General features: G+C 37.3%; 2 protein-coding genes across 2 annotated transcripts; one reads left to right on the top strand and one right to left on the bottom strand.

The window, feature by feature from the left end:
* Positions 1 to 453: 453 nt before the first annotated feature.
* On the top strand, positions 454 to 4,459 carry LOC104519977 (NEDD4-like E3 ubiquitin-protein ligase WWP1). The gene is made up of 4 exons (XM_010163504.1): positions 454 to 554; positions 1,725 to 1,821; positions 2,304 to 2,376; positions 3,531 to 4,459. Exons 1-4 carry the CDS (start codon positions 465 to 467, stop codon positions 3,628 to 3,630), a joined length of 360 nt encoding a protein of 119 aa, XP_010161806.1. The 5' UTR covers positions 454 to 464; the 3' UTR covers positions 3,631 to 4,459.
* Positions 4,460 to 8,172: 3,713 nt separating this feature from the next.
* On the bottom strand, positions 8,173 to 22,943 carry RMDN1 (regulator of microtubule dynamics 1; the record flags this gene model as incomplete). The annotated part of the gene is made up of 9 exons (XM_010163505.1): positions 8,173 to 8,362; positions 10,028 to 10,161; positions 12,554 to 12,584; positions 14,206 to 14,293; positions 16,396 to 16,451; positions 17,086 to 17,175; positions 17,881 to 18,040; positions 19,794 to 19,881; positions 22,832 to 22,943. Coding segments are annotated over 9 exons (798 nt in total), but the record flags the coding sequence as incomplete, so codon positions are not given.
* Between the last annotated feature and the right edge of the window lie 348 nt (positions 22,944 to 23,291).

Raw genomic sequence — 23,291 nt, 5'->3', positions numbered from 1 at the left:
TTCAGCTCTCTCAGCTTTTGTTGCCTCTCATAATGAATACATAGCGGACTTATACTTTGCAGTGTGTTTTATCTTTACTAGTAGTAGCAGTAGCAGCAATGTAATCATAATCATCTTGGAACAGGAAGCAGGGTTTTAATGGGAAATCTAATATCCTCTTTAATATAAAATTTACTTGTATGGGAAAGGTAATATCTGTTATTATTAAATTACTAGTCGGAAGAAAGTAAGTTTCTGGTATGCAGGCTTTCAGTCCACTTAAACAATTTTGGAGTTCTGTGAACTTAGGATAAAGGAAAGTCTAGCTGTGGAGTAAAATGAAAAAATTACCAGTCCCTTTTGGAGCAAGAACTTCCATTTTGTTAGTGTGTCTCATGCAAGATACAAAATTAACTCTTAATTAATGTGTGTAGACGTGTATATTGTCAAGTAATCATTCTCTTTTCCAGGTTATGCTCTGTGGTATGCAAGAAGTTGATTTAGCCGACTGGCAGAGGAACACTGTTTATCGTCACTATACAAGGAATAGCAAGCAGATCATATGGTTCTGGCAGGTATGTGGATCAATAAAATTTCTGACTTTTCTAGATTTTGTTTTGTAACACAAATGAGGGGTGGAGAGATGCCATCTGAATGAAAATTCTTGCTGCTTCCCTTCCTTTTTCTTTTCAGAGAAGGGAAGGAGTATTACTGGTTCTTAGGAACATACTTTAGAGTGGGAAATGGTAGGCAGATACCAGCATTACATTTGGATGGCAGGGTCATGAATACTTTTTCTATATCTTGTCCTTCTTATTGATTATACAATGATAATTTTTTGTATTGTTAGCAGTGATCTACCTTCTAACTGTTCTTCTATGTAGTACACCTGTGCATCTGAAATTACACATTTTATTATTATTTTCATATTAACATACCAGTCTAACACTGACTGATTCTAACTCACATTTTAATGAACTTGGCTAAGAATTATTTTCAGAAAAAAAACCTCCAAAAATGCTATACAGGATGACAGTTTCTATGAATTTCCCTAAAGAAAAGTCATAGCTAGGCAGTTTCTGTCTTGTGATATATCACCATTTTAGAGATGCTTTTGACGAAGTTACTGTAAGAAAATTATGCAAATCAGTTATTTCCTAGCTTATTTTTATTGTCAGAATAATGTAAGATTTGATACAGTCTCTTTTTAAGAAAGCTTGGTACTGAAAGAATCTTTACCAGAAGTTGTATTAATGCCCCCTTCTCTTACTGAGATGTTCTCTGTCTCCCCTCTCTTTTCTTGCTCTTCTGTTTCCCAGTGAATTTCCTTACATAGTGATGTGGCTGTTACGGATGGTGTTTTCTCCCACTGAGACTGCCACATGCAGGGAATACTTCAGTCTTGAAATACCCAGAGCCCGTGGCTAGGCTATTGCTGTGTTTAATCAAAATGGCAATAGTGTTCATATAGAGCATTGGCATGATTTATATTTTAGTGTAGAATAATATAGATAAAGATTCTTCTTATTTGCTGTTCCCAGCCATTGTAACGGTCGACAGTGCATATAATCTGAAATCACTGTCTTCTCCCTCCACCCAATTTTGTTGAAATAAGAAAGGCAAACTGTTTTGAAAGTGGTATCTTTTTAAATGGAATCATACTTCTTAAACAATCTCATGGGGCTTTTGTTTTTCTCCAGCTATGTTAAAGATTTTTATTAAGTAATTTGAATTTCTGTGCCTAGTTTGTAAAAGAAACGGACAACGAGGTTCGCATGCGACTTCTGCAGTTTGTTACTGGCACTTGCAGGTTACCACTGGGTGGATTTGCTGAACTTATGGGTAAGTAAAAGGTGACCAAAACTTCTATACTGTAACTGTTCCATTTGCAGATGAACTGTGCTGAAAGTGTACAGACAGCAGGAACTTCATGTACATCAGCTTGGATCTAGAAGGGCTTTTTATATCTGGAATCTCATGAATATGTTTATAAATTATTAGGAAATTAGCTCATTTCTATGAGCAGAATGTTTATATTCATGTAACACTGAGTAGGAGCTAATGAGCTCTGTCTGCTGTATCTGAGTTGTGTCTTATGTCACATATGCCCAGGGAGGTTGTGGAGTCTCCTTCTCTGGAGATATTCAAGACCCGCCTGGACACCTTCCTGTGTGATCTCATTTAGGTTCCTGCTCCGGCAGGGGGATTGGACTAGATGATCTTTGAGGTCCCTTCCAATCCCCAACATTCTGTGATTCTGTGATATATATCATGTGTGCCACTTAAAAGGAACAGATGACACTTTTCTTAATCTTCTATTCTAGGAAGTAATGGTCCTCAGAAATTCTGCATTGAAAAAGTTGGTAAGGAAACCTGGTTACCAAGAAGTCACACTTGGTGAGTTGTAAACTTTCTTTACCTTTAGTGGTTCTCTCTTCTGGTCTTGCTTTACCAAATCAAATGAAATCTAATTTGAATCAGTTTTCCATCTCCCATTTTCAGCTTCTTTGATTGCTCTGCCATGCCACTATTCAAAACTTTTCTGGTTGCCCTATTCTTAAATTTTGCTACTGCACTGTACACAGTTTGTCAGTATCAAATCTATCAAAAGTACGATATCATCCTTCTTACATAGAACTAAGAGGTGTTTCCCAAATTCTTTATTTCAGAGAATATTAAATAACTGAACAAAGGCATGTTGGTATTAGGTATATACAGTTAATAGATACACATTATACAGTAACATTATAAAAGCTATATGTATAGTCATAAGAAAAAGTAGTGTGAAAGAAATCACAGCAGATGTTCAAAACAAGGATGCTTAGCCTAGAGTGAGGATACTTTTTCCTGACAAGCTTCAGACTATTATTGGCTTTGCATTCCTGTGCCAAACTGGGCAGCAGGTAGTTTCCCCTCTATACCATCCGCAAAGTGGACACACCTTCCTTTGGCAACTTTGTGACAATCACAGTCACACTTTTAAACCACTTCAGGGAATCCTCCATTTACCATTTCCGCCACCGTGCTGTTTTTTCAAGTGATGATTGCAAGAGTAAATCATCCCTCTGTCTAAAATAATTTTGGGGAATACATGGAATGAAGCAGAATTTTGGCAGAAGCATTATAGGGTAAAGTTTAGAGGGGGAAAAAAACCCCTATATCCAGGCATGTGTAGGAAGGAGAAAAATTCAGCTTTTTCATGCTCTTGCTGGAATTTGGAGATGCATCAAACTAGGATGATAGTAAACTTGATGGTGAACATTTCCTTTTCTGAGTACTGTGGTTCTCTGTATCTTGGGCTGTCTTTAGTCTCCAAAGCTTCTGTTTTTTATCTAATGTGATAAACATCTTGTTTCTTAAAGTATTCCTCTCAAACTGTTTTTACTGGTCATAGAAATGTCAAGGCACTGAGATTGCATTGATTGCTATTGCTTCATTTCTAATTGTTAGATCAGAACATTTTTAACTTCTGCTGTAGCAGTCGAGTTCTGTTGTGTTCACATGGGATTTAGATAAATGTAACAAAATTTTGTTTTTTTTTTTCTACTCAGTTTTAATCGTTTGGATTTGCCACCATATAAAAGCTATGAACAACTAAAAGAGAAGCTGCTCTTCGCCATTGAAGAAACAGAGGGATTTGGTCAAGAGTAGAAGTGGCTTCTAGTCAAAAAGGAGATCTTGCATAACAAAAGGCCCAGCCAACTAAAATTGCACACTTAATTGTATATAAGCTTTTTGTTCTGTACAGTGATCTTTCTGGAACTCTAAAAGTATAATTGTTCTCCGTTCTTCCACAAAGATATGCAAAACAGTTCAGCCTTTTCTACTTTTATTTATTGCCCTTCCAAAAGACCAGAAAAACCCCTCATAAATTTTGAAAGCAGACAAGAGACTTATTTAAAATATATATAAAAAGTATAAATATATAGACTAATAGGCTCTAGTTTTATAGAGCTTCAAGTGTATGAAAAGTTGCAGCCATTTAAAAGGGCCTGGATTTGCTTTATCTTGGCTTTATTATTCAGAAACATGTTTAAACTGCTCTGTGTTCTCTCTTAAGAAACATCTCCAAGTTTGTTTTGTTGCATGGCTGTTCTAAAAGGTGTTAAAGGCTTAGGCCAAACGTATCCTAAATATGTAGAAAGATGCTGCTGGTATTTGAGACGACAGAATATGTGGTTCTGTCAGTTTAATTTTTTTAAATGCGTAAATAGCTGATATATCCCTCTTTACTGATCCCTCTAGCCAAGGTCATGAATAAAGCCTTTACGACTTGCACAAGAGTCATGTACAATAAGATGAATGTGATTTAATGTTGAAAGGAATTGGTGCCACTGTTCTGACTTACTGTAGGAGCTGAACAGAGTATTTTAATTAATTTGAGCAGCATTGAAATCTGTTTACATATTACCTTGGGTTATTACCACGAGGATGTTAGGTAATCTTCAAAGAAAAAAAATAACAATAAAAAAGAAAATATTACACATTCTCTCCTTGGTCTGGTGTCTTACAGGATGGTTTTTTTCTGTTGTTTTCCATTTCCCTTTTCAATCAGTGATGTCCTTTTTACAACTTTAGAGTATATTAATGTAAATTGATCTATAAGGGTATACAGAAGGTAATGTGAACTTTGCTGCTTTCTATGTTCATATTCAGTTTCAGTTATTGGATCTAATAAACCCAAATAAAATGAAAGTTATGTAAGCTTTGCACAGATATTCTTAAGTATTAAATACTCTCATTCCTCTAAAGTCCTTACAGAAATTCAGATGTGCCTGAATTAAGTATGTTTAAAACATGTCATTCTTTATGTAGGTCAAGTTTGTCCTAAGTGCACAATATAAAGCCATTTTAAAATTAGTTTTATTGACATTGAGGGCATTTGCTGAACTGCAAAGATGTGGGGTTTTTTTTTAAAAAAATAAAATTTATCACCTTATTAGTATGAATTATATTAAATGCTACTTCTAGCAAACTGTGCTTCCTTATTATAAAGTAAAAACATTTAAGATTACCCTTTGTATTATGTTTTAAATATTAACTGTAAATTCCATTACATTTAACTTATACAGAATTTTGTACACACATGAAAAGGATTTCTTAGAATATGATTAGAAACACTTCTGTAACCTATCATATTGCACTGTTAAAAGTGTACATGCAGAAAAAAATAGCTATATCTGTTCATGTATCTTTCCAATACACCAACTGAATTCTGCCAAAATCTTATTTTTCTACATCTTGGATTCTCTGGAGGCTTTGTGTTCAACATGCACAGCTTCCTGTGGAGCTGCTCACCTGTACATAGCTTTGGTAACAGCGGCAGTGCAACAGGCCCAGTAGACTGCTATCTTATATGAAGTTTCAAAAATTTCCACCACTTTGAGGGTTTTTCATACTACACCAAATATCTTCTGCAAAACCATTTTCATAAATAGAGCATTGAATTAATTTCAAGTGCAAATCAACTTGAATTATGGCTTATGCTGGTTAGATTGGAGGAAGCTTAAAAAAAAAAACCCAACCACACAAAAAACAAATGTCAAAGGCTGGGCAACAGAAGTGTGTGTGGCTTGCCTGAAAGACAAGTAAGAGGGCTAAATGTCTTAGAGTTGAACTTAATGGATTTGCACTACGGAATGTCTCGGTGACCCACTACCAACTGCTCAGTTTTGTGAATCTGTGAGTAAGTGAACAAAATAATAATAAAAAAGACAGCATATTACAAGAATATAGTTGCTTTATTGTTTTGATAATTTTTAGCTGTCTCATAATTGCCATAGTTTTACCTGTGGGTGAGGGTTAGTAAGCAAGGAAAATGCCAAACCCAGTGGCCTTCTGTACATGTGGATGATCCATTGGTTTGAAAGGACTGACTGAAAGCGTGGCTCTGGAGGGGAAAAAAAACCAACTACAGTGATAAATATCCTGGCCCGTGTGTGCATACAGTTAACTTGGAATTTCAGTAATACTGCACTGAAACTTTTTCTTTTCCCATTTGCCTTCCCCGTAATTCAGCTGTACTTGGGGGAAGGGAAGACAGGAAAAAGGCAGCAAAGGCTGGAGATCAGCCAAGGGAACCAGTGAGGCAGCACTACCTGAGGGAGCTACTGTGTAGTTTGTGGGCTCTGTTTGTTCCGTTCTACAACAAAGCAACTCAGCTGCTCTTCTCTAAACACTCACCAGTCAATACCTGGCACCTGGACAGCCGTCCTCTTCAGGCAGATACTGTTCTCTGCAGCAGAAGAGGCACAGAAGTAAGGTGCCTCTGGCACAAAGCTACTAGGAGCCATTTTGTGTATGGCAGATGTTTTTGCAGTGTATGAATGCAGAAAATTCAACGAATCTCTGTGAAACACTGCATGTCATCCACTCCAGGACTCTGACATATTGAACACTCCATTTTGACACTCTACTAATAGAAAAATAAGAATTAATTTACTGTAATGGAGAAAACAATCTTTTAACTAGTTTTGTGATCTGAGGCTAGAATTAAAGCCCTAGATCAGGGGCCCTCAAACTTTTTAAACAGGGTTCACTGTCCCTCAGACACTGTTGGGGGCTGGACTATAGTTTGGAAAAAAATGAACAAATTCCTATGCCCACTGCACATATTTTATTTGTAGTAGTGCACAAAAAACAGCAAAAAGAATGCAGTATTTAAAATACAGTAGTGCACAAAAAACAGCAAAAAGAATGCAATATTTAAAATAAAGAACAATTGTAATCAACAAAAATAATACTTCAGTGTGAACCATGGGCCTGCTTTTGGCTAATGAGATGGTCAGTGTTGGGTTCCATATTTGTCACTGCCAGTCGTAGCAAGTGATGCCAGTGTCCATCAGTCTGGGTCTGACTGGAGATTTCAGACCTTCAGGAAAACGTCTGCTCACAGACATAGGTGCTGCCAAAGACGGTTGCAATTTTGAGTGCATGGTTCCTGAGATTATGATATGTCTCTGAGGGGAGGCTGCCGACTGAGCTTGCCTGGCAGAGGAGATGCCCGCGCCTCTCGGACGCCGCAGGGGAGCAGGTCGAGGCGCTGGTTCCAGCCCAGTCCCTGCGGGTGCGTGGTTTTCCCCCCCAACCCCCGGCGGGGGGGGAGCGGGGAGTTCTGTAAGTACCAGCGGGCCGGATTGAGGACCCTGGGGGGCCGTAGTTTGAGGACCCCTGATGTAGATTGTCTCTCAGCTGTGGATTTTTACTACTGACTTGGCACAGGCTTTGTCGGTTAGTCTAAGCAATTTAGGCCCTTCATCCTCCTCCTACAGATTTGCAATATCCTTTTATATTAAAGCAAACACTAAGTTACTTATAGTCAATTTGTTCTAGATTGTTGGACTTTCTACTGGCAACACCATGCATATTTGTTTGCCTACAGGTTTTTTCATTATTTGATCCTCTTTTCCTGTTGAGTAAATAGAATATATTGTTTAGAAAAATCTGTAAGTGTTTTCTATGCTGGATCTAACTTAAGCTAATTTATTTTGCTGCTGAAAGTTCTGCTGAGATTGTAGCAAGAAAAAGCAGGAAGTTTTACTTTATAAACAGAAGGCTGTGTGCTTCCAAATGGTAGTTCCTTTCTAATGTACTGAGTGTGCATTCCTCCTGTCACCATAGTCTAGGGGAAGGTGTACTATGTATGTCCAGCAAATATTGTGCAGCCACTAAATCCTCAAAAGTCACAGCCTCTCAACGTGCAAATAAGTATTCATATTTCATAGAAAGCTTCCTGCTACATACGCTGATACCACCCAAAAAGGATTTTCTTAGGTGTTCCCTACTTCCATTTTTTTTTTTTTTTTAAAAGCCACCACACTTTTTGCAGGAAACACCAGCATTTAAGTGTATTGGAATCAAGATTGCTTGTGCAGCCTCAATGAGAAGTCTGTAGGAGTATCTAAAAAGGTGAAGACACGTTACTCTTGAGGGCTGTTGAACCCCACAGGAGAAGGCTCTAGAAAAAACTGCAGGTTTATAATTATGTCATGGCCCTATACCTCCTTTCTTTAGTTATACTAATCATGTTTCTTATTATTCCTCATACATCACTTGGAGCTGAACAGTGTAAAAAAACTGAAGACCTGGACAACCACTGTCCCAGCCTTTCCCCTCCAGCACTACCCCTCCTTGTCCATGAAGCCCTTTATTCCCATGTAAATCAACAGACAGGATCACATAATGAAACAGAGCTTCTAGTTGACAGTTTAATTGAAACGAGGTGGAGATAGCAGGTTTAGGCTATACTTTTATTAACAGCTTCAATAAACCAAAGTAGTATTTGGGTTTTTTTTCCTATGCTGCTCAAACCTGAGGCACTGAATTCCCATTATCTTGTTTCTTGTTATATAGAATTAAGCAACTCCAGAGCTTCTTTCTGTACCTGAAATGTTCATAACAAAACAGTGTCAGTTACAGGCTCTTCTAGCAGAACTTACTATGCAAGAAGCCAGATGTTTCACCAGTTCTTTAAATTCAGAACCCTCTGAATGAAGCCTAGTCATTTTTCTGGCCCTGACTGAGCAAACAGCACAGACAGTGGAAGCCAGATACTGCAGATACTCGGAGGTAAAAAATGTTCAGAAAACCTACTTACGCATACCTCTGCCAAATGCAGAGACAAGAATTCAGATTTCTTTGCACAGGCCAGTTTCCTTCTCACTGGACTACCAAGCCCAGTTCCCAATGAATTTTGCATTTTATACATTCTCCCAGAGAATACCATCCCTCTCAGTCCAGCAGCTCTGCACCCTCCTAGGAGATCAGGAAATAGATGTTCATACCAGGAGGCCAAGTGCTCCTGCAGCAGGTTTAACAACTTGGCTACTGCACAGAAACCACTACTGACTCCTTGTGCCTACTTTCTAAAGAAAGACAAGCTTTTGTCATCACTGGCTTCACATGTGCCTCCAGCTACTAGTAACTGTCAGAAGAATTGATGAATTTTGTACATACCGGAGACCACTGCTCCTTTAGGCTATTAAATTCCTATACATTTTGCAAAGCAGTGGAGGAATGGAACCCTTACTCGTATTTCTACTGAAAGATGTTACTGAAGGAGCTCACTTTTGGGAGAAATAGTTTAAGGCTTACTAGAGAACCTACAGAGGGAAACCTGAGCAGTGTTTTCTCTGAGGTGTGAAGTGCAAGATCCTACCAAAGTATTTCTTACAATTAGGACATTAAGAACGTCACAACACATTTTGGTGTCTGTTGTAACAGTTAAAGCATTTCACACTGCAGCTTAATGCTAAATGAACTGGAGATCAATCAACCATAAGAAAATCCATTGGAAATCGGGCTTTGTTAGTCCTGATGCCAACAGGTTTGTTTATGAAAGGTAACTGCAACTGCTGTGGTTTATACTGAATGCAGTATTAGTCTGAAAAAGTCTAGTGGATTACCCTCCTGGAAGTACTCTGTATGTGTTTAGGTAGGAAGCAGATGCCTACCCATACAAACCAGGATCCTTCCAAGCAGTTCAGAAGGGTCATTAAGTGCCTCACGTCACCTAGCACTGGAGATACCCTGTCAGAGATACATTACTTCCATTTATCTCAATTCAGATAGTCTGGATCTCTCGCTCGGGGCCTGGAAAGGACTGCAAGGTTAAGTTTTATGGATCTAGCATGTTTCTGATACATCTATGTTTTTTTCTTCCTCCTGGTTTTTAGCTCTTCCAAACTTATGATTTCTACCTTTCCAGTTTTAGGCATATGAAGAGTGAGTCTGTGCTCACACAGACATAGGTTAGCTCTGGTGCCTGCCTTAACAACCCAGTTAAGGGTGGGTTGTTGTTAGCACTACAACATCATCATGAAGAAGAAAGCGTAACAGTTCTTTATTAGAAACAGAATGGTTCCAACCGTTGTGTTCAGAGGCAGTTACCAAGATACTAGAATTTTTTTTGTGTCTGAATGCCATCCTGGAATATAGGTGCTGAATTGCAATTTACTCTGAGTTAATTTTATAAAACATTCCACTGCCATGATGTCCCACATGTTGGTTACAATATATAATTGCACTATTACAGTTCTTAGCTTCCTACCTGTTTATCCTCTTCTGTATGTGCAGGGTAGTCCTTCGCTTTGCTTAACCAGAGAAGAGCCAACTTTTTATTGTTTAACTTCAAGTATGTCTTCCCCAAAAAGAGCAAATTTTTGCTGTAGAAATTTGGGTCAGCTGTATAGAGACAGGAGAAAAGCTTTGAGTGAGAATGAGCAGCATACTATCAAAGCCATGATATAGTGTCACTCCTTTACTTAATAGTATTGTGGCTTTGGATCAGAAGGAAGCCAATGTAAAACTTTTACTTGCTGGATTTTGGTCTCATATACAGTTACATTAACTAGCAGCTTAACAGACTAAATGAAATGAGATTCCTCACAAAGAGCTAAGCAGTGAGCTTAATGCACGACAGCACTGCTTTGCAGATTTTCTGCTTTTCTGGACCCAACAGGTGAAACAGACAATGCAAGCAGCTTAGCAAGTACAGGCATGGGAGTAAAGGGCACGTTTCCCAGCTTCAGGCCACGCACATACAGATACTAGCTTAGCTTTTGCTACACGGGAAGAAAACCTGAAACTGTTATAGTCACATTTAACTTTTTTTTAAGGAGAGATTTAAGAAGTTGCTTTTATAAGGTATGTTTTGGCTATTAATCATTACTAAAGACCAGTCTTGCCTACTGTTCTTACTTACAGCACAAGCTTTCTCTGCTGCTCAATCTAAGGTCAGGATTCAAAATGCTGGTAATCAAATGTTGTAGTTCTTGCGCAATAATAATAAAAGTAGACAAAGACAGGTAAATTCCTGGTTTGGTAACAGTGACAGAGGCCGACAGCAGCAGTACTGCCTGCTCCTATCTTCTCTTTTAGCAGGTGGACTCACTACCTTCTACAGTCCAGGATATACAATAGCTTCAATAAAAAGCTCTAACTGCCCATGACTGGCACATTGCTCTATTAAAAATGGAATGACTTCACATGTACATAGAAAGTGGATACACAAATATGAACTATGATGATACTTTCAGAACTGCTGCAATACTTGCTAGATTTTTTTGTCATTGACTCTATTATTCTGTCCTTACATTTCATAGAATCACAGAACCATTCAGGTTGGAGATGACCTTTAAGATCATCCAGTCCAATCATTACCTAACACTGCCAAATCCACCACTAAGCCATGTCCTTGAGCACCGAATATTTTAAACACCTCCAGGGATGGTGACTCCACCACTTCCATGGGCAGCCTGTTCCAATGCTTGACAACCCTTTCAGTGAAGAATTTTTTCCTAATATCCAATCTAAACCTCCCCTGGTGCAACTCTGAGGCCATTTCCTCTCATCCTGTCACTTGTTATTTGGGAGAAGAGACTGACACCCACCTTGCTACAAACTCCTTTCAGGCAGTTGTAGTGAGCAATGAGGTCTCCCCTCAGCCTCCTCCAGGCTAAACAACCCCAGTTCCCTCAGCTGCTCCTCACAGGACTTGTTCTCCAGGCCCTTCACCAGCTTTGTTGCCCTTCTTTGCACACGCTCCAGTGCCTCAATGTCCTTTCTGTAGTGAGGGGCCCAGAACTGATCACAGCACTCGAGGTTCGGCCTCACTAGTGCCGAGTACAGGGGCACAATCACTTCCCTACTCCTGCTGGCCACACAATTTCTGATCCAGACCAGGATGCTGTTGGCCTTCTTGGCCACCTGGGCACACTGCTGGCTAATATTTAGCCAACTGTTGACCAACACCCCCAGGTCCTTTTCCATCAGGCAGCTTTCCAGCTAGTCTTCCCCAAGTATTTCACATGCAGCAAATTCTAGGAAGGAAGGAAAGTTCATAGTAGTACAAAAGGATACAGAGCTTGGCCCACTAACATCAGCCAAGAAAACCAGTAAAAAAAAATTATGGCGGCAAATTTTGAGATTAAGTCCACTGTTCTAGTTCACACCTGCATTACTTGGCACCCAGAGGAAGATACACAATGAACTTTTCCTTTAAACTTCACTCATACAACTATATGCAAATCTTTCACCGAACACTATCTTCCCTCATTTTCCTTTATCTTTGAGCTAGTCAGTTTTCCTTATGGCTTCCCTCTTGGAGAACTAATAGGTGCATATTTTCTTTTACGTGTGGACAGTTTTACTGCCAGTCAAGTTGGCACTCTGATCCAAATAGCTTCTGAAATAATAAAAAGAATGTGCTTCTTCTGTACTCTAAATAGAACAAGAGAGGACTTTTGAACTTTTAAGAAAATTTAGAAAAAGTGACACAAATTCCCTTTTTGCTGCTTCTTCCCCCTGCACTCTGGTTGAATGCCTTGGGGAAGAGTACTTTGTTGCTAATGAAGGTACAAATTTCACTTTAATACTTACTCCAAGGAAAGACTCACAATACACTCTAAGTGATGACAGCAAGTGTGCAACATGCTATCAGTATCTCTGATGAACCATTCCAGTGTAAGTCTACTGTGCTGACATACACCATTAAGATAATACCAAAAGCCAGAAGTTTATTTCAAGTCATCATTCTTAAAAGATACTATTCTGTCCAAAAAGCTAAAAGTATTACCTTCCTCTGCCATGTGGAAGTAATGAAGAGCCTGCAAAAGATAAGGTTGTCTTCTTTAAAATGGAGAATAAACTAACACAGTGGTCAAACTACAACTATGCTAAGCGTGTGCACAAGGCTTAAGGACTTTCTGTCTGTGATCCTATTTTTATTAATTCACATGCTACTGATGGTTCTCATTCAATGTACAATCAGATCTGACATCTTCTCAACAGGACTTCTACTTACCCAACTATTCCCCTGCTGCTTCCTCCATAAGCTCACCTCGTATTTGTCCCCAGCAAATTGGATTGTGTTTTTCCAGTACTCAACTTGTCAAGATAATTTTGAATTTTATTTCTACCTTCCAGCGTATCTACGGTTTCCCTCAGCCAGTTCTCATGTATAAATTTCATATATATGAAACAAATCTTATCGTTGACAAATACTTCAGGGAGAATGATTCCTAGGGAGCACCTGTTAGTATCCTCTCACTTGAGAATAAACCATTATGAAATCTGAACGCATTTTTCAACTAGTTTCCCATCCTGCACATCAGAAATTTCAGTCCATTCCTACCTCTTCCTGGTGTTATCAGCTGGAGGGAAAATATTGGCAGCGAACTTAAAAGCGTGGATGTACAAAACCAGATTTTGTACTGAAACTGCATAAGTCTTACCAGTATGGCTCAACTACAGATTCTGTGACAACTTTGCTTCTTCAGCCACTTTTAAGTGCTATGGAACTTGATGCTGGGACTGGCACACACTGGCAGTATTTGGAATCCTGGCTGACACTTTGTATTCTTACAAGAGTGATTTTCAGCAAAGCTTACAAGCTTGACATTCCATTAAAAAGTTCTATTTCTTTTTCAGTCAGAGCTTAAATTGCTTTTGTGTAACAGCAAGCAGCCTTCTACAATTACTTTCTAGTGACTCCTGTCCATCTCACCTTAAAAGAACAAAACATAGTGGGCCAGTTACTGGCTGATCTAAACAAACAAAGGTTGTAATAGCTGCAGCAGACTTTCCTATTACCAATTTAATTTTAAAGTTGTTATGTACAAGTGTTTAAATAAGATACTGTGTTAGACACCCTAGAAGATACACATCTGGACAGTGTTTTAGGGTGTAAGAAAGCAGGAATTTTCATAGCACAGATGAACAAAAGTACTTTCAACTCAAAAAAACACACCATACGTAGCCAGAGGATGAGAAGGTATTTGTTCATGGTAAGTAACAAAACAAGCTGTTACTTTTTGCATTTAATATGAAGGGAAAAATTCTAATACTCCTATCAAATAAGTACATGGTACAACAGCACCATATAAATCATCAGTACTGGAACTAGTACAGATAGTTGTCTGCAACAGATCATAATAGTAAATACAAACTAAGTTACATAGAGTTTGTTATTTTCTGCTGCACAAGCTACATGAAATAAATTTCATTATTCTGTGTGGGCTAGCACTGAAAAAACTTAAAGATTTCAATGTTTTTAGATATCCCTCACTCTCCTGCTATATTCTCATTTTATTAATGACAGTTGTAAACTCACAGGTCCATGCTTATTCCATAAGCAGAGGTCAGATCTGTCAGGAAAATTAGTAGAAGTATATCAACAGCTTTTATTGGGGGGGAAATAATAATCTGTGAAACATTTTCATATTGTACCTCTTGAAATGTGGAGGTTGGTGGTGTGGCAAATAGTGTTGCAGCTATTTTTCTTTGGTACCATGGCATTTCAGCAAAGGAGTAACACCTGGAGCAAAAGGAAACATTTGTATACCCTTCACATTTTTCTCTTGTTTCTGAGTAACATTCTCACATCTTCGTCATCATAATTGACTCTGTTTCCAAGAGTCATAACTCTGCCAGCCACACTGCAAATTCTGTAAGCAAGTTCTTATAACTATACAACAAAATAGCAAGATGTTTGAAGTTGCTGCGTAGCTCTGCTAAAGTTTTGGTGTGTCTTTTACTGGGAACTGTTATTACATTAGACAAACTGAGACTGTTATTAACCATGAGACAACTTTTGAGCTCAAATGATTTAACAATTCATGTGTATTTGATATTGTTAGAATATATTTGCAAAAACAGAGCACAACTAATTGATGTCATTGCCTTACCTCCACAATATCTTGTTTTTCTCAATTATTAATATAAAGCAGATCTGCAGTACATTCCTGAAAGACTCTTTTATCTACAAGAATGGAAATAAACCCAAGAATCAAACTACTGTGTTCTAGGCTAGGCCATTCTACGCCGTTTTCCTATCTACTGAATAACAAAGATAATCACTCACCCATCTTAGAGATGCTGAAAGGATTAAACATTTGTGAAGTATTTCAAATATGTAGAACATTCCAGGTGTAAATGTTAAACAATGCTATTCACTTTATTACCCTCCCACAATGAGTTCAAAAATATTTTTCACTGTGTAAAATAGAGCACTCAGGAAGAGGTGAAAAATTAATACATTAAAATCTGGAAGTGTTCAGAGGAGAGGAGGGCAAGGCATGGAATACACAGTCTCGAGTTGAAATTTTGCTATCAGATGTGCCTTATCAGAAATAAAGATGTTTAACCCAGGATAGAAGAGAAAGGAGAAAAGTACTTAAGAACTAGCTGATACCAAATCCCAGATTCAGATGAAGACGTTCTAGGATTCAATAATGAGTAGATTTAAATATAAAATATGGGGATAGTATTGTGCCAAAAGCAATAATAATCTCTCATTTCCGATCATTTCTAATTTTCCCTAGGAACAGTGTCTTTAAGTACTTCCCAGAACAGCTTCCTATCTCAAAACTGACCTTGAGGCTCATTTAGTTGGTAGCATACACTTCTGTTTAAAAATCAGACTATTGCAATTTAAAAATCTGGACTATTGCAATGGTTAGGTCATGTGGGAATGACCGATGGATGCTGAAAAACTGAAATAAGTTTGTAAACTAATTAAAAAAAAATCTGTAGCAGTACATTGCAGTTATACTCTGATACTCAAAAGTCCAGAAAAAACATAGAGAAGGTGGTTGTGGTTTTTAGGATTATTTTTTTTTAACAACAAATTTATTTCTTTTCAATCTCTCAGTCTTATAGGAGAAATTTCCTGTAAAACAATGTAGCAGCTTTTTCAGACAAACAACTGGAAATGCTGTCTGGAGTCTGTCACTAACACATAAAAGATACTGCTTCCAACGACACCGCTTCCACAGAATGTGCTGGTTAGTATGGGAAGTTCTATTTCCAGTCCCTTTGCCTGCTATTCTTAGTAACCATAATTCTTAGTACCAATTTCACTGAGCAGTAAATTAAATTTCAGAGATTTTTGTTAAGGCATATGCATTTATAAGCTGCCTTTACTTAAATGGAACTTTAAAAATATACTATCATGACAGATAATAACAGAAGTATTTTAGGAACACATACCACTTTTGATAGCTTTTCACTATACACAGATTGTATTAAGCTGCAGCCATGTCTGAAATTCAGTGTAAATTCAGTGTTGAGTTTTGTCTCCATTCACACCAGTAGAACAAAATAAGTAGTACTCACAATCTCTGATGTCTGCTATGGAATTATATTTACATCTGCAAAATTCTTTTTTTTAATAGTTCCATACAGTAAAACAAATAAATTGAACGAACAATTATTCATCTTTTTGAACTGCTTAAGAATTACCAGCCAAACTTTTTCAAGGCATCATGTCCTATACTTATTCCATAGGTTCTCATGTTTGCATCAACTCATTACAAGCCACGGAATTATTCTAAGCATTTTTGCAATTTATATAAGACATTTTATATTCCAGCATTTTTCTTTGCTACATGCTAACTTTTGTTTGAAAATACACCTTACCAAATGCCTATAAGATGAATTGTTGTAGCATCTTTTGGATTCAGTTCAATGGCTCTCTAGTGAGGGGGGAAAAAAGAAAACACAAGATGTAAAAAGTTGTTCTGCCACGTTTGGATTAAAATACATTTAAAAAGTAGAAGTTATCCTACTGTTAATTAAACTAGATTAACAATGTGTAGAATTTCAGGCTGATATGGTTTTTATTCAATGCACAACTGAACTGGCTCACCTCCAAAAAACTAGAGACACTGACAGATTTTTAAGCACTTCTGTTTAGTAGGTTATTCAGTTTCACATGGGACTTGGCATGTTCAGATTTTTATATCATTACTGGTGTATCTTCTCCAGTATTTGTCCTTCACTGTTACACAATCCACAGTTAAAAGGACGGCCACACATCCATTTCTCAACAGCACAGTTACATTTTATCTAGTCCCAAGAGGTGTCAAAAGCACTTAGTTATTTCAAGACTCTCTTCTATAGGGACTTAGTTTACTGCAGGAGATAATTTGTATTCCTTCTTGCTCCAGCATTCAGGACTGTCACAATAACCCAAAAACCAACGTGTCACCAGGAGATCTGAACAGAAGTGTACTTGCAAATTTTCGCCAAAAAATAGTTCACACCTCTCACAGAATCTACACATTGGACACATTAATGCTGCCATATGCAAAAGACTGTTTCCATTACCTGGAAGTGCTCTTTGATAACAATGGCATTTCCAATTTTAGTCTTGATTCCTTCAAAATCTCCAACATCACTGAGGCAAATTCCATACCACTGTAATTCAAAGAATAAAAATATAAAATTTAATAAAGCACTATAGCTATTAATAGTAAATTAAAAAAAAAAAAAAACCTAACAAAAAAACCCAACCAAACAAAACCAGAACAGCTGCCACCACCATGAAAACAAGCAAGAAATATGTTATGAACAGCTCAGGTAGCATCAGAGCAACCTGCTGGTCTGCATGTGTAAGGGAATCAATGTCCTCTTCTTATTCAAGATGACAACATAATTTACTGTACTTTGTTACCCCTCTGCCTGTGAGAAGCAGCACAAAAAAAAGGAGCAGAACAAAGCCAGAGCCTGAAGTATTTCCAGTGAAAGAAAGTCTATATATAGAGCTACTATTGTGCATAGAAACAGCGCGCTGAATGTGGGACGTGTACAACATTTTTACGGCTACATCAGAGAAGGATGAGCTGATTACATCAGCTGTAATCAACCTGATCAGTCACCTCTTTCCATGGTCCTGCACACATGTAACCAGTTCCTGTTTCCTGTATACAGGAAATTTAGTTGCAAGTGTCTGAACGATGATCTTCCAAAAAAGTCAGGGAGAATTAGAAGTCTTACTCATTCTCAACTGAAAAGTTAAATTATGCTGAAGTTTGCTGAAGCAGCACAATCACATTAGTTCCAGTTCCTACTGGCAGGAGTCAACAGAACAAGATTTCAGTGAAGTTATTTTGCTTGGCTCACCTTGTGCGCTGCAAAATTTGATTCATTTTTTTCAAGTGCCTTTTCTGCACACTCAAGGGCTTCATACGCCAGTTGTCTTTTCTTCTCTGCAGAAGTACTGCTAAGCTGAGCTAGATCTCGTGATGCCCGTGCCAGCCGCCACAGCAACTCTGCATCATCACTGGTTATGAACAGAAACACTAATGTTTTAAAGCAATAATGGAAACAAAGCAAGCAAAGGTCTTAAACCAGTCTTTCAATATGTATCTCAAGTGGGCGATAAGACAACAGCATATCATCTGTCATTCTACACAACCCCAAGGTAACAAAGCACAAATGAAAGCCCTCCATTATAGACTACCTGACGATACCTTCACTCTGCCATTCTGGTCTGTGATGCAAACATATCTGTACAAAAGAACTTGGTTTTCTCAAAAAAGATGCAGATTTAAAAAACCCCAACAGTACCACACACCAGAGGGAAAACAAGGACTACTTTGTTCTTAGCTATGTGGTATTTTTTGCAGCATTCCACTGATACAGTATTAATGTTTACTAGGAAAGTTTAAAATATTATGCATATTTTTTCCCTCCAATTGTACCTAAATAATTAAATTCTTCTGAGAACAACAGTGAAAAAATGTAGATTAGCCATACCACCACAACACAAAGCTGTACATCTATATATTTATTTATATCACTATATCAAATGGTGTATGGTATGTTATAGCCAAAGATAAGGGATTTTAAGTTTTAGCGGTTTGTTAAAATATTGTTTTGAAGCACTGCTTGCACTTTACTATACTTTTACCTAACTACCATTTTAATTTTTGCTTACTATTTTAATAGAGACTTTAATATTTAATTTAAGTTTAGAAAGTCTTTCAGAGGTTCTGGCTATAAAACTCCCACTCCCACCACCCCACAACAGGAATAATGAAGTGAAAACTACCAGAAAATAGAAATATTAAAAGGCATAAATGAGTTCTTGCTAAACTCACAGTATCAATAAAAGCCAGTTTTCATACCTGGAGTAAAACCGAGTCACTGCTCACAGTGCAGCAATCCTGCTCTAATTAACACAGGAACACAGAACTAGTAGACTCATTTTTCAGCCAAGTCACAAAAATGTTAAGTACTGGTACTGGAATCATTACTTCTCACAGAGTAATTAGTATTGTTATACACCTAGTAGCAACCCTACACCTTTCTTATGACGTGGTGTCCCTTACAGGCTAGGACCTTCCTTTATCTTCCCAGGATTTATACTTGCACCCCTGGCAAGAACAAGAAAAAAACAAAAACAAACTGAAAAAAAAACGAACAGTTGATTTCCTCCAGAAATGTTCCAGGAGCGAGATGCCTTCTCTCCTCCAAAGGAATGCACTTGTTAGTTCGCAATGCATTTCGTGCTTTTCCCTCAAACAGCTTGTCCCAGTTTGCTTATCAAGAATGTTTTGTGCAGTTAAGACATAAATACATGAGTAAGGAGCTTTTTTTTGGTTCAGGCTCAAATCCTAACATAAGGCAAACAAAACCAGAAAAAACAGCTGGTCAGCAGCGATAAAGAAATGAAACAGTCACTCTCAAAAATCTTCAGTATCTTAATTCTAGGTACTTGGATAATTTAGTGATGCATAGACACATGATGAGTTTTTGCATTGCATTTTAGAGGATTCTTAGAGTAACAAAACATGCAAAAAATCCTCCTTTGCAGGACTGAAAAACTTGAGTGTTAACCCTCACCTTCCTCAGCTACCTGTCCTTCCTTTGTTATTTTTCCATCAGGAGGAAAAAGATCAAGAGTCCTTCTTTCCTACTTACATAAAGATGAAAGCAAGGTTCTCCAGCATACCACAATGAGAACATTAGTTGAAAAACTGATACAGAAGAGCACAGAAAAGTCACAGTAAAGTCTCAGTGCAATCAAGTACCTATTTTTATGCTGCATGAGCAATTGATACAGCTTTTCAGTTTCTCCACTCCCATACAGGTAGTCTGCTTGCTCTATAACTTCTTCCACTTAAGGAATTAAAATTGTGGAAACAGAAGAAAATAATAGATGCAATTAGAACATCACAGCATAAACAAAACATTCTAGAGCAGGACAACCCAGCTGAAACACAAAGAACAAATTATGTAGCTCCTTTTTAGTCCGTTCCAAACAACTCTACACACAGCAGGATTGGATAAGCTACATTTACAGTGGACAGCTCGGAAGAGAAACAGCGCTGAATGCATGGCTCTCTCATGGAACCATCAAACAGCTTTCAGCAACAGAGCCTTGGATGCTTAATGGACTTTACATTCAAAAGTGTCTTTCTCAATGCACCAGACTACTAGAGGCAATTTGTTTTCTTCTTTGTGAAGATGTCAGAAAAAGAAAGAACAAAAAAAAAAGGTATGAAAAATGTGACCAGGAGGGCAAGTGCAGTAGAGACCCGAGAGTAACAAAACCCCTTCATTAGTATATGTGCAGAATTTAAATCTAATAATAAAACTGAAAAAATAAAAAAAAAATAAATTCAATATTCTTCATCCTCAGTATGGTTCTACAGTTTTGTCAGAATATGACTGCAGACTGAGTGGGTCCCATTATCTTACTCAACAAGCCAAAATGAAACATTGCTCAAAGGTTTTTTGACTGAAGTCCTCAAGATTTTCACAAATGTGACTCCAAAAAATACAGTTCATCTACTGAAACCTCTATGTGTTCAAAATACTAAAAGCAAAAAAAAATTGAAAAACCAGAATTGGCTTTCTGGAGTATCCATTTATGAACTAAATACCCTTTGTTCTTATGGTACTTTAATTATTTTTCTAGGGAATACTTTAAAACAGAACAGAAATGAAGGAGTACAATTTCCACAACTGACTGAATATAATAATATATAAATAAATGTAATGTGTATATAGTGCATAAAACACCATTCCAGAAACTGCTATACCAAACACCACACAATATAGGATTCTAACATGGGAACAGGTAGAATTAGGAGGAAAAATACTCAAAGAGAAGCAAGATAATTCTATTGAGGTATGTAACTGCACAGGAGAAGAACAAACTCTGAGTTGACTTTTCTGCCAAAATTAAAACATGAAAAAAATTACCTTAGTAAGTAAAAAGCCTTGTCTAATTTCTCAGTTATTTTATTGTCTCTTTGGTATTACTCCTGGGTCCATGGATCAAACTTCTACATCAAAATATACACTCTACCCCTGCTTGGTAAAAATTAATCGTGTTTATAAGCTTTCTTTTTTCAAGTTATCAACTGAATATGGTAGTGATGTTTCACAGCAACACAGTTTCACTTACAGAAGAAAAAAAAAAACATTGAAGGCTACTAAACACAAAAACCTCCTTTTCAGCTTAAAAAGATCCTAGAACAAAAAATCACTGAAGATTAGGAGAGCATTCTGGATAATTTTTAACCCTGCCATCTCTAACTGCCTTCTATCAACCATTTTAAAGATAAGATAAGATAACGGTCTACGTGGACTTTGGATTTTAGTGTCCAAGAGTAGCTTCATGGTACATCTTCAGTATTATCTTCAGTGAATGTCAGCTTTGGTTGTTGAGACTCCCTGAACACTATTAACATCTAGTGACTAAATGCTCAGAACTCAAACTTCTGAACATATTTCCCACCAGGTGTTTTATGTGAATTATTAGAATTTTATTTCTTTAAGAGCATTTTTCAAGTATTTCTTTTTTATTCTTATTTTCACCAGATCTACTACGTGTTTTGCATAGAAAGCACACTAACATTGCTTTTCTTGGCAACATAAACGCCAGATTCAACTGACAGCACTAAAAAAGACCAGAGGCAACTAAGTAGTTGATATACATGCTTTTCCTTTTGTAGGTGCACTACCCTGTTTAACTCTGTACCTTGCTGCTTCTTATTTTTTTTTCTGTTTTAAACTAGAGTAAAATAAAGTTTATTTTTAGTATTAAGTTGGTGTCTGTGTCTTTTTGCTAACCCCGTCAATTAGCAAAACAGTAATACTATTTATGTTTGTCATGGGAAATTTTCTTTCTTACTTGTGTGCTGAGTAGCTATCTTAAATCTATTCACTGACCCTCCTTCTATTACAGCAAGTGAAACAGTTCCTGATCCGTTCAGAAGTCTATTGTCTGTTTTTTTTTATTTCTATAACCATAATGATCTAAGATATTCCTCTCTTCGAGACACAAAGAAACAGCTTATCTGAATGGACTACTATCTGATCTATACAGTAAGCATACTTTTCAGTTAGGCTTATTCTCCATTCAGTTAGGCCTACTCTCAAAAATCCTGAACTCACCATGTGACAGACAACTCAAAGTCTGCAACAATACCCTCCCTCTTTTAAGATAATGTTACTTTTCTTCCAGTAGTGATACTATCTTTATTTAGATTTTGAAAAGGACATTTTATCACCTGTTCTGTTCCTTTCTGGTAGGTAAAACAAGGCTTTTCTCCCCCCTTTTTAGTGTGACAAAAATACAAGATGTTTCTCAATTCTGTCTGAAATGCAATCTCAGTGCTGCTCAACTAGATTAAATGGGAATCACACCATGTTCACACTGAAAATCTGAACTAACGATGATTTCTAAAAATTAAGGTTTGGTCAGCATTCCTAACTGAACCATATCCTTCTCAGTAAGTTTTTTAGAGTTTGGGCAACAAGTCAGCTGTCATACACCCTGTGCACATGCTATATCTTAGACAGGATGAACTACTAGATCTGCTTTGAAGTGACACTAGAACAAACCACTTGTTAAACTGCTACAAAGCTACCCTGAGCCAACTAAAAAGCATCCTGTCATAAAAACACACTACGTGCAGTCTTAATGGAGACAAATCAAAATCAGTCTTAATGGAAACAAATCAAAAGCATTGCACCATTTTCCTATATAATTCGAGCACTAAAATGTTTAAGTTTTTCGTTGGAATAACCTATGTACTTCAAAATTTGAAAATATTACCTTTGAAGCTTGCATGAACCTCAGCAAAGCCTGAAATCAGCTTGTGAGCTTCATAAATAAAAAAGGACACTGTTGAGAGTGCAACCCCCCTTTGAAGGCTTTTTCTAAGCACCTGCATGGGATCATAAAATATGCATTAATAAATATTGTCAGAGTTAAAAAACCTTTTCTTGGCACTAGCACCAGTTATATTTCAGATTTTGAACAGAAAAAAAGACTTTTAGAAGTTAAAAAAATCTTCATAAGAAAAAAATACCATATAATCAAGAGGGTATTTTAAGTTTTTTCAACAGAGGCTTAAAATTACACTTTAAAATAGGAACAGAGCACTAGACTGAAAATAAACCATAAATATGGAGCAAACACAAGGTAAAATGCCAAAAAAAAAAAAAGGCAAACTCGTGTTTCTGGAAGGAGAACAGGGATCGCAGCTTCTGCAAGAATGAACCTGCCCGTCCCC

This window comes from Antrostomus carolinensis, unplaced genomic scaffold, assembly GCF_000700745.2.
Source record: "Antrostomus carolinensis isolate BGI_N321 unplaced genomic scaffold, ASM70074v2 scaffold9432, whole genome shotgun sequence".
NCBI classification, from domain to species: Eukaryota; Metazoa; Chordata; class Aves; order Caprimulgiformes; family Caprimulgidae; genus Antrostomus; species Antrostomus carolinensis.
Note: the sequence above shows the minus strand (reverse complement) of the source record. Positions and strands in the feature narration are given on the sequence as shown.

What these genes read in the sequence shown, in the direction of transcription:
- LOC104519977 (XM_010163504.1), top strand. Translation starts at nt 465, where the DNA reads ATGCAAGAAGTTGATTTAGCCGACTGGCAGAGGAACACTGTTTATCGT. An exon ending in AGATCATATGGTTCTGGCAG is followed by an intron (nt 555 to 1,724) that starts GTATGTGGATCA and finishes TTCTGTGCCTAG; the next exon opens with TTTGTAAAAGAAACGGACAA. An exon ending in TTACCAAGAAGTCACACTTG is followed by an intron (nt 2,377 to 3,530) that starts GTGAGTTGTAAA and finishes TTTTCTACTCAG; the next exon opens with TTTTAATCGTTTGGATTTGC.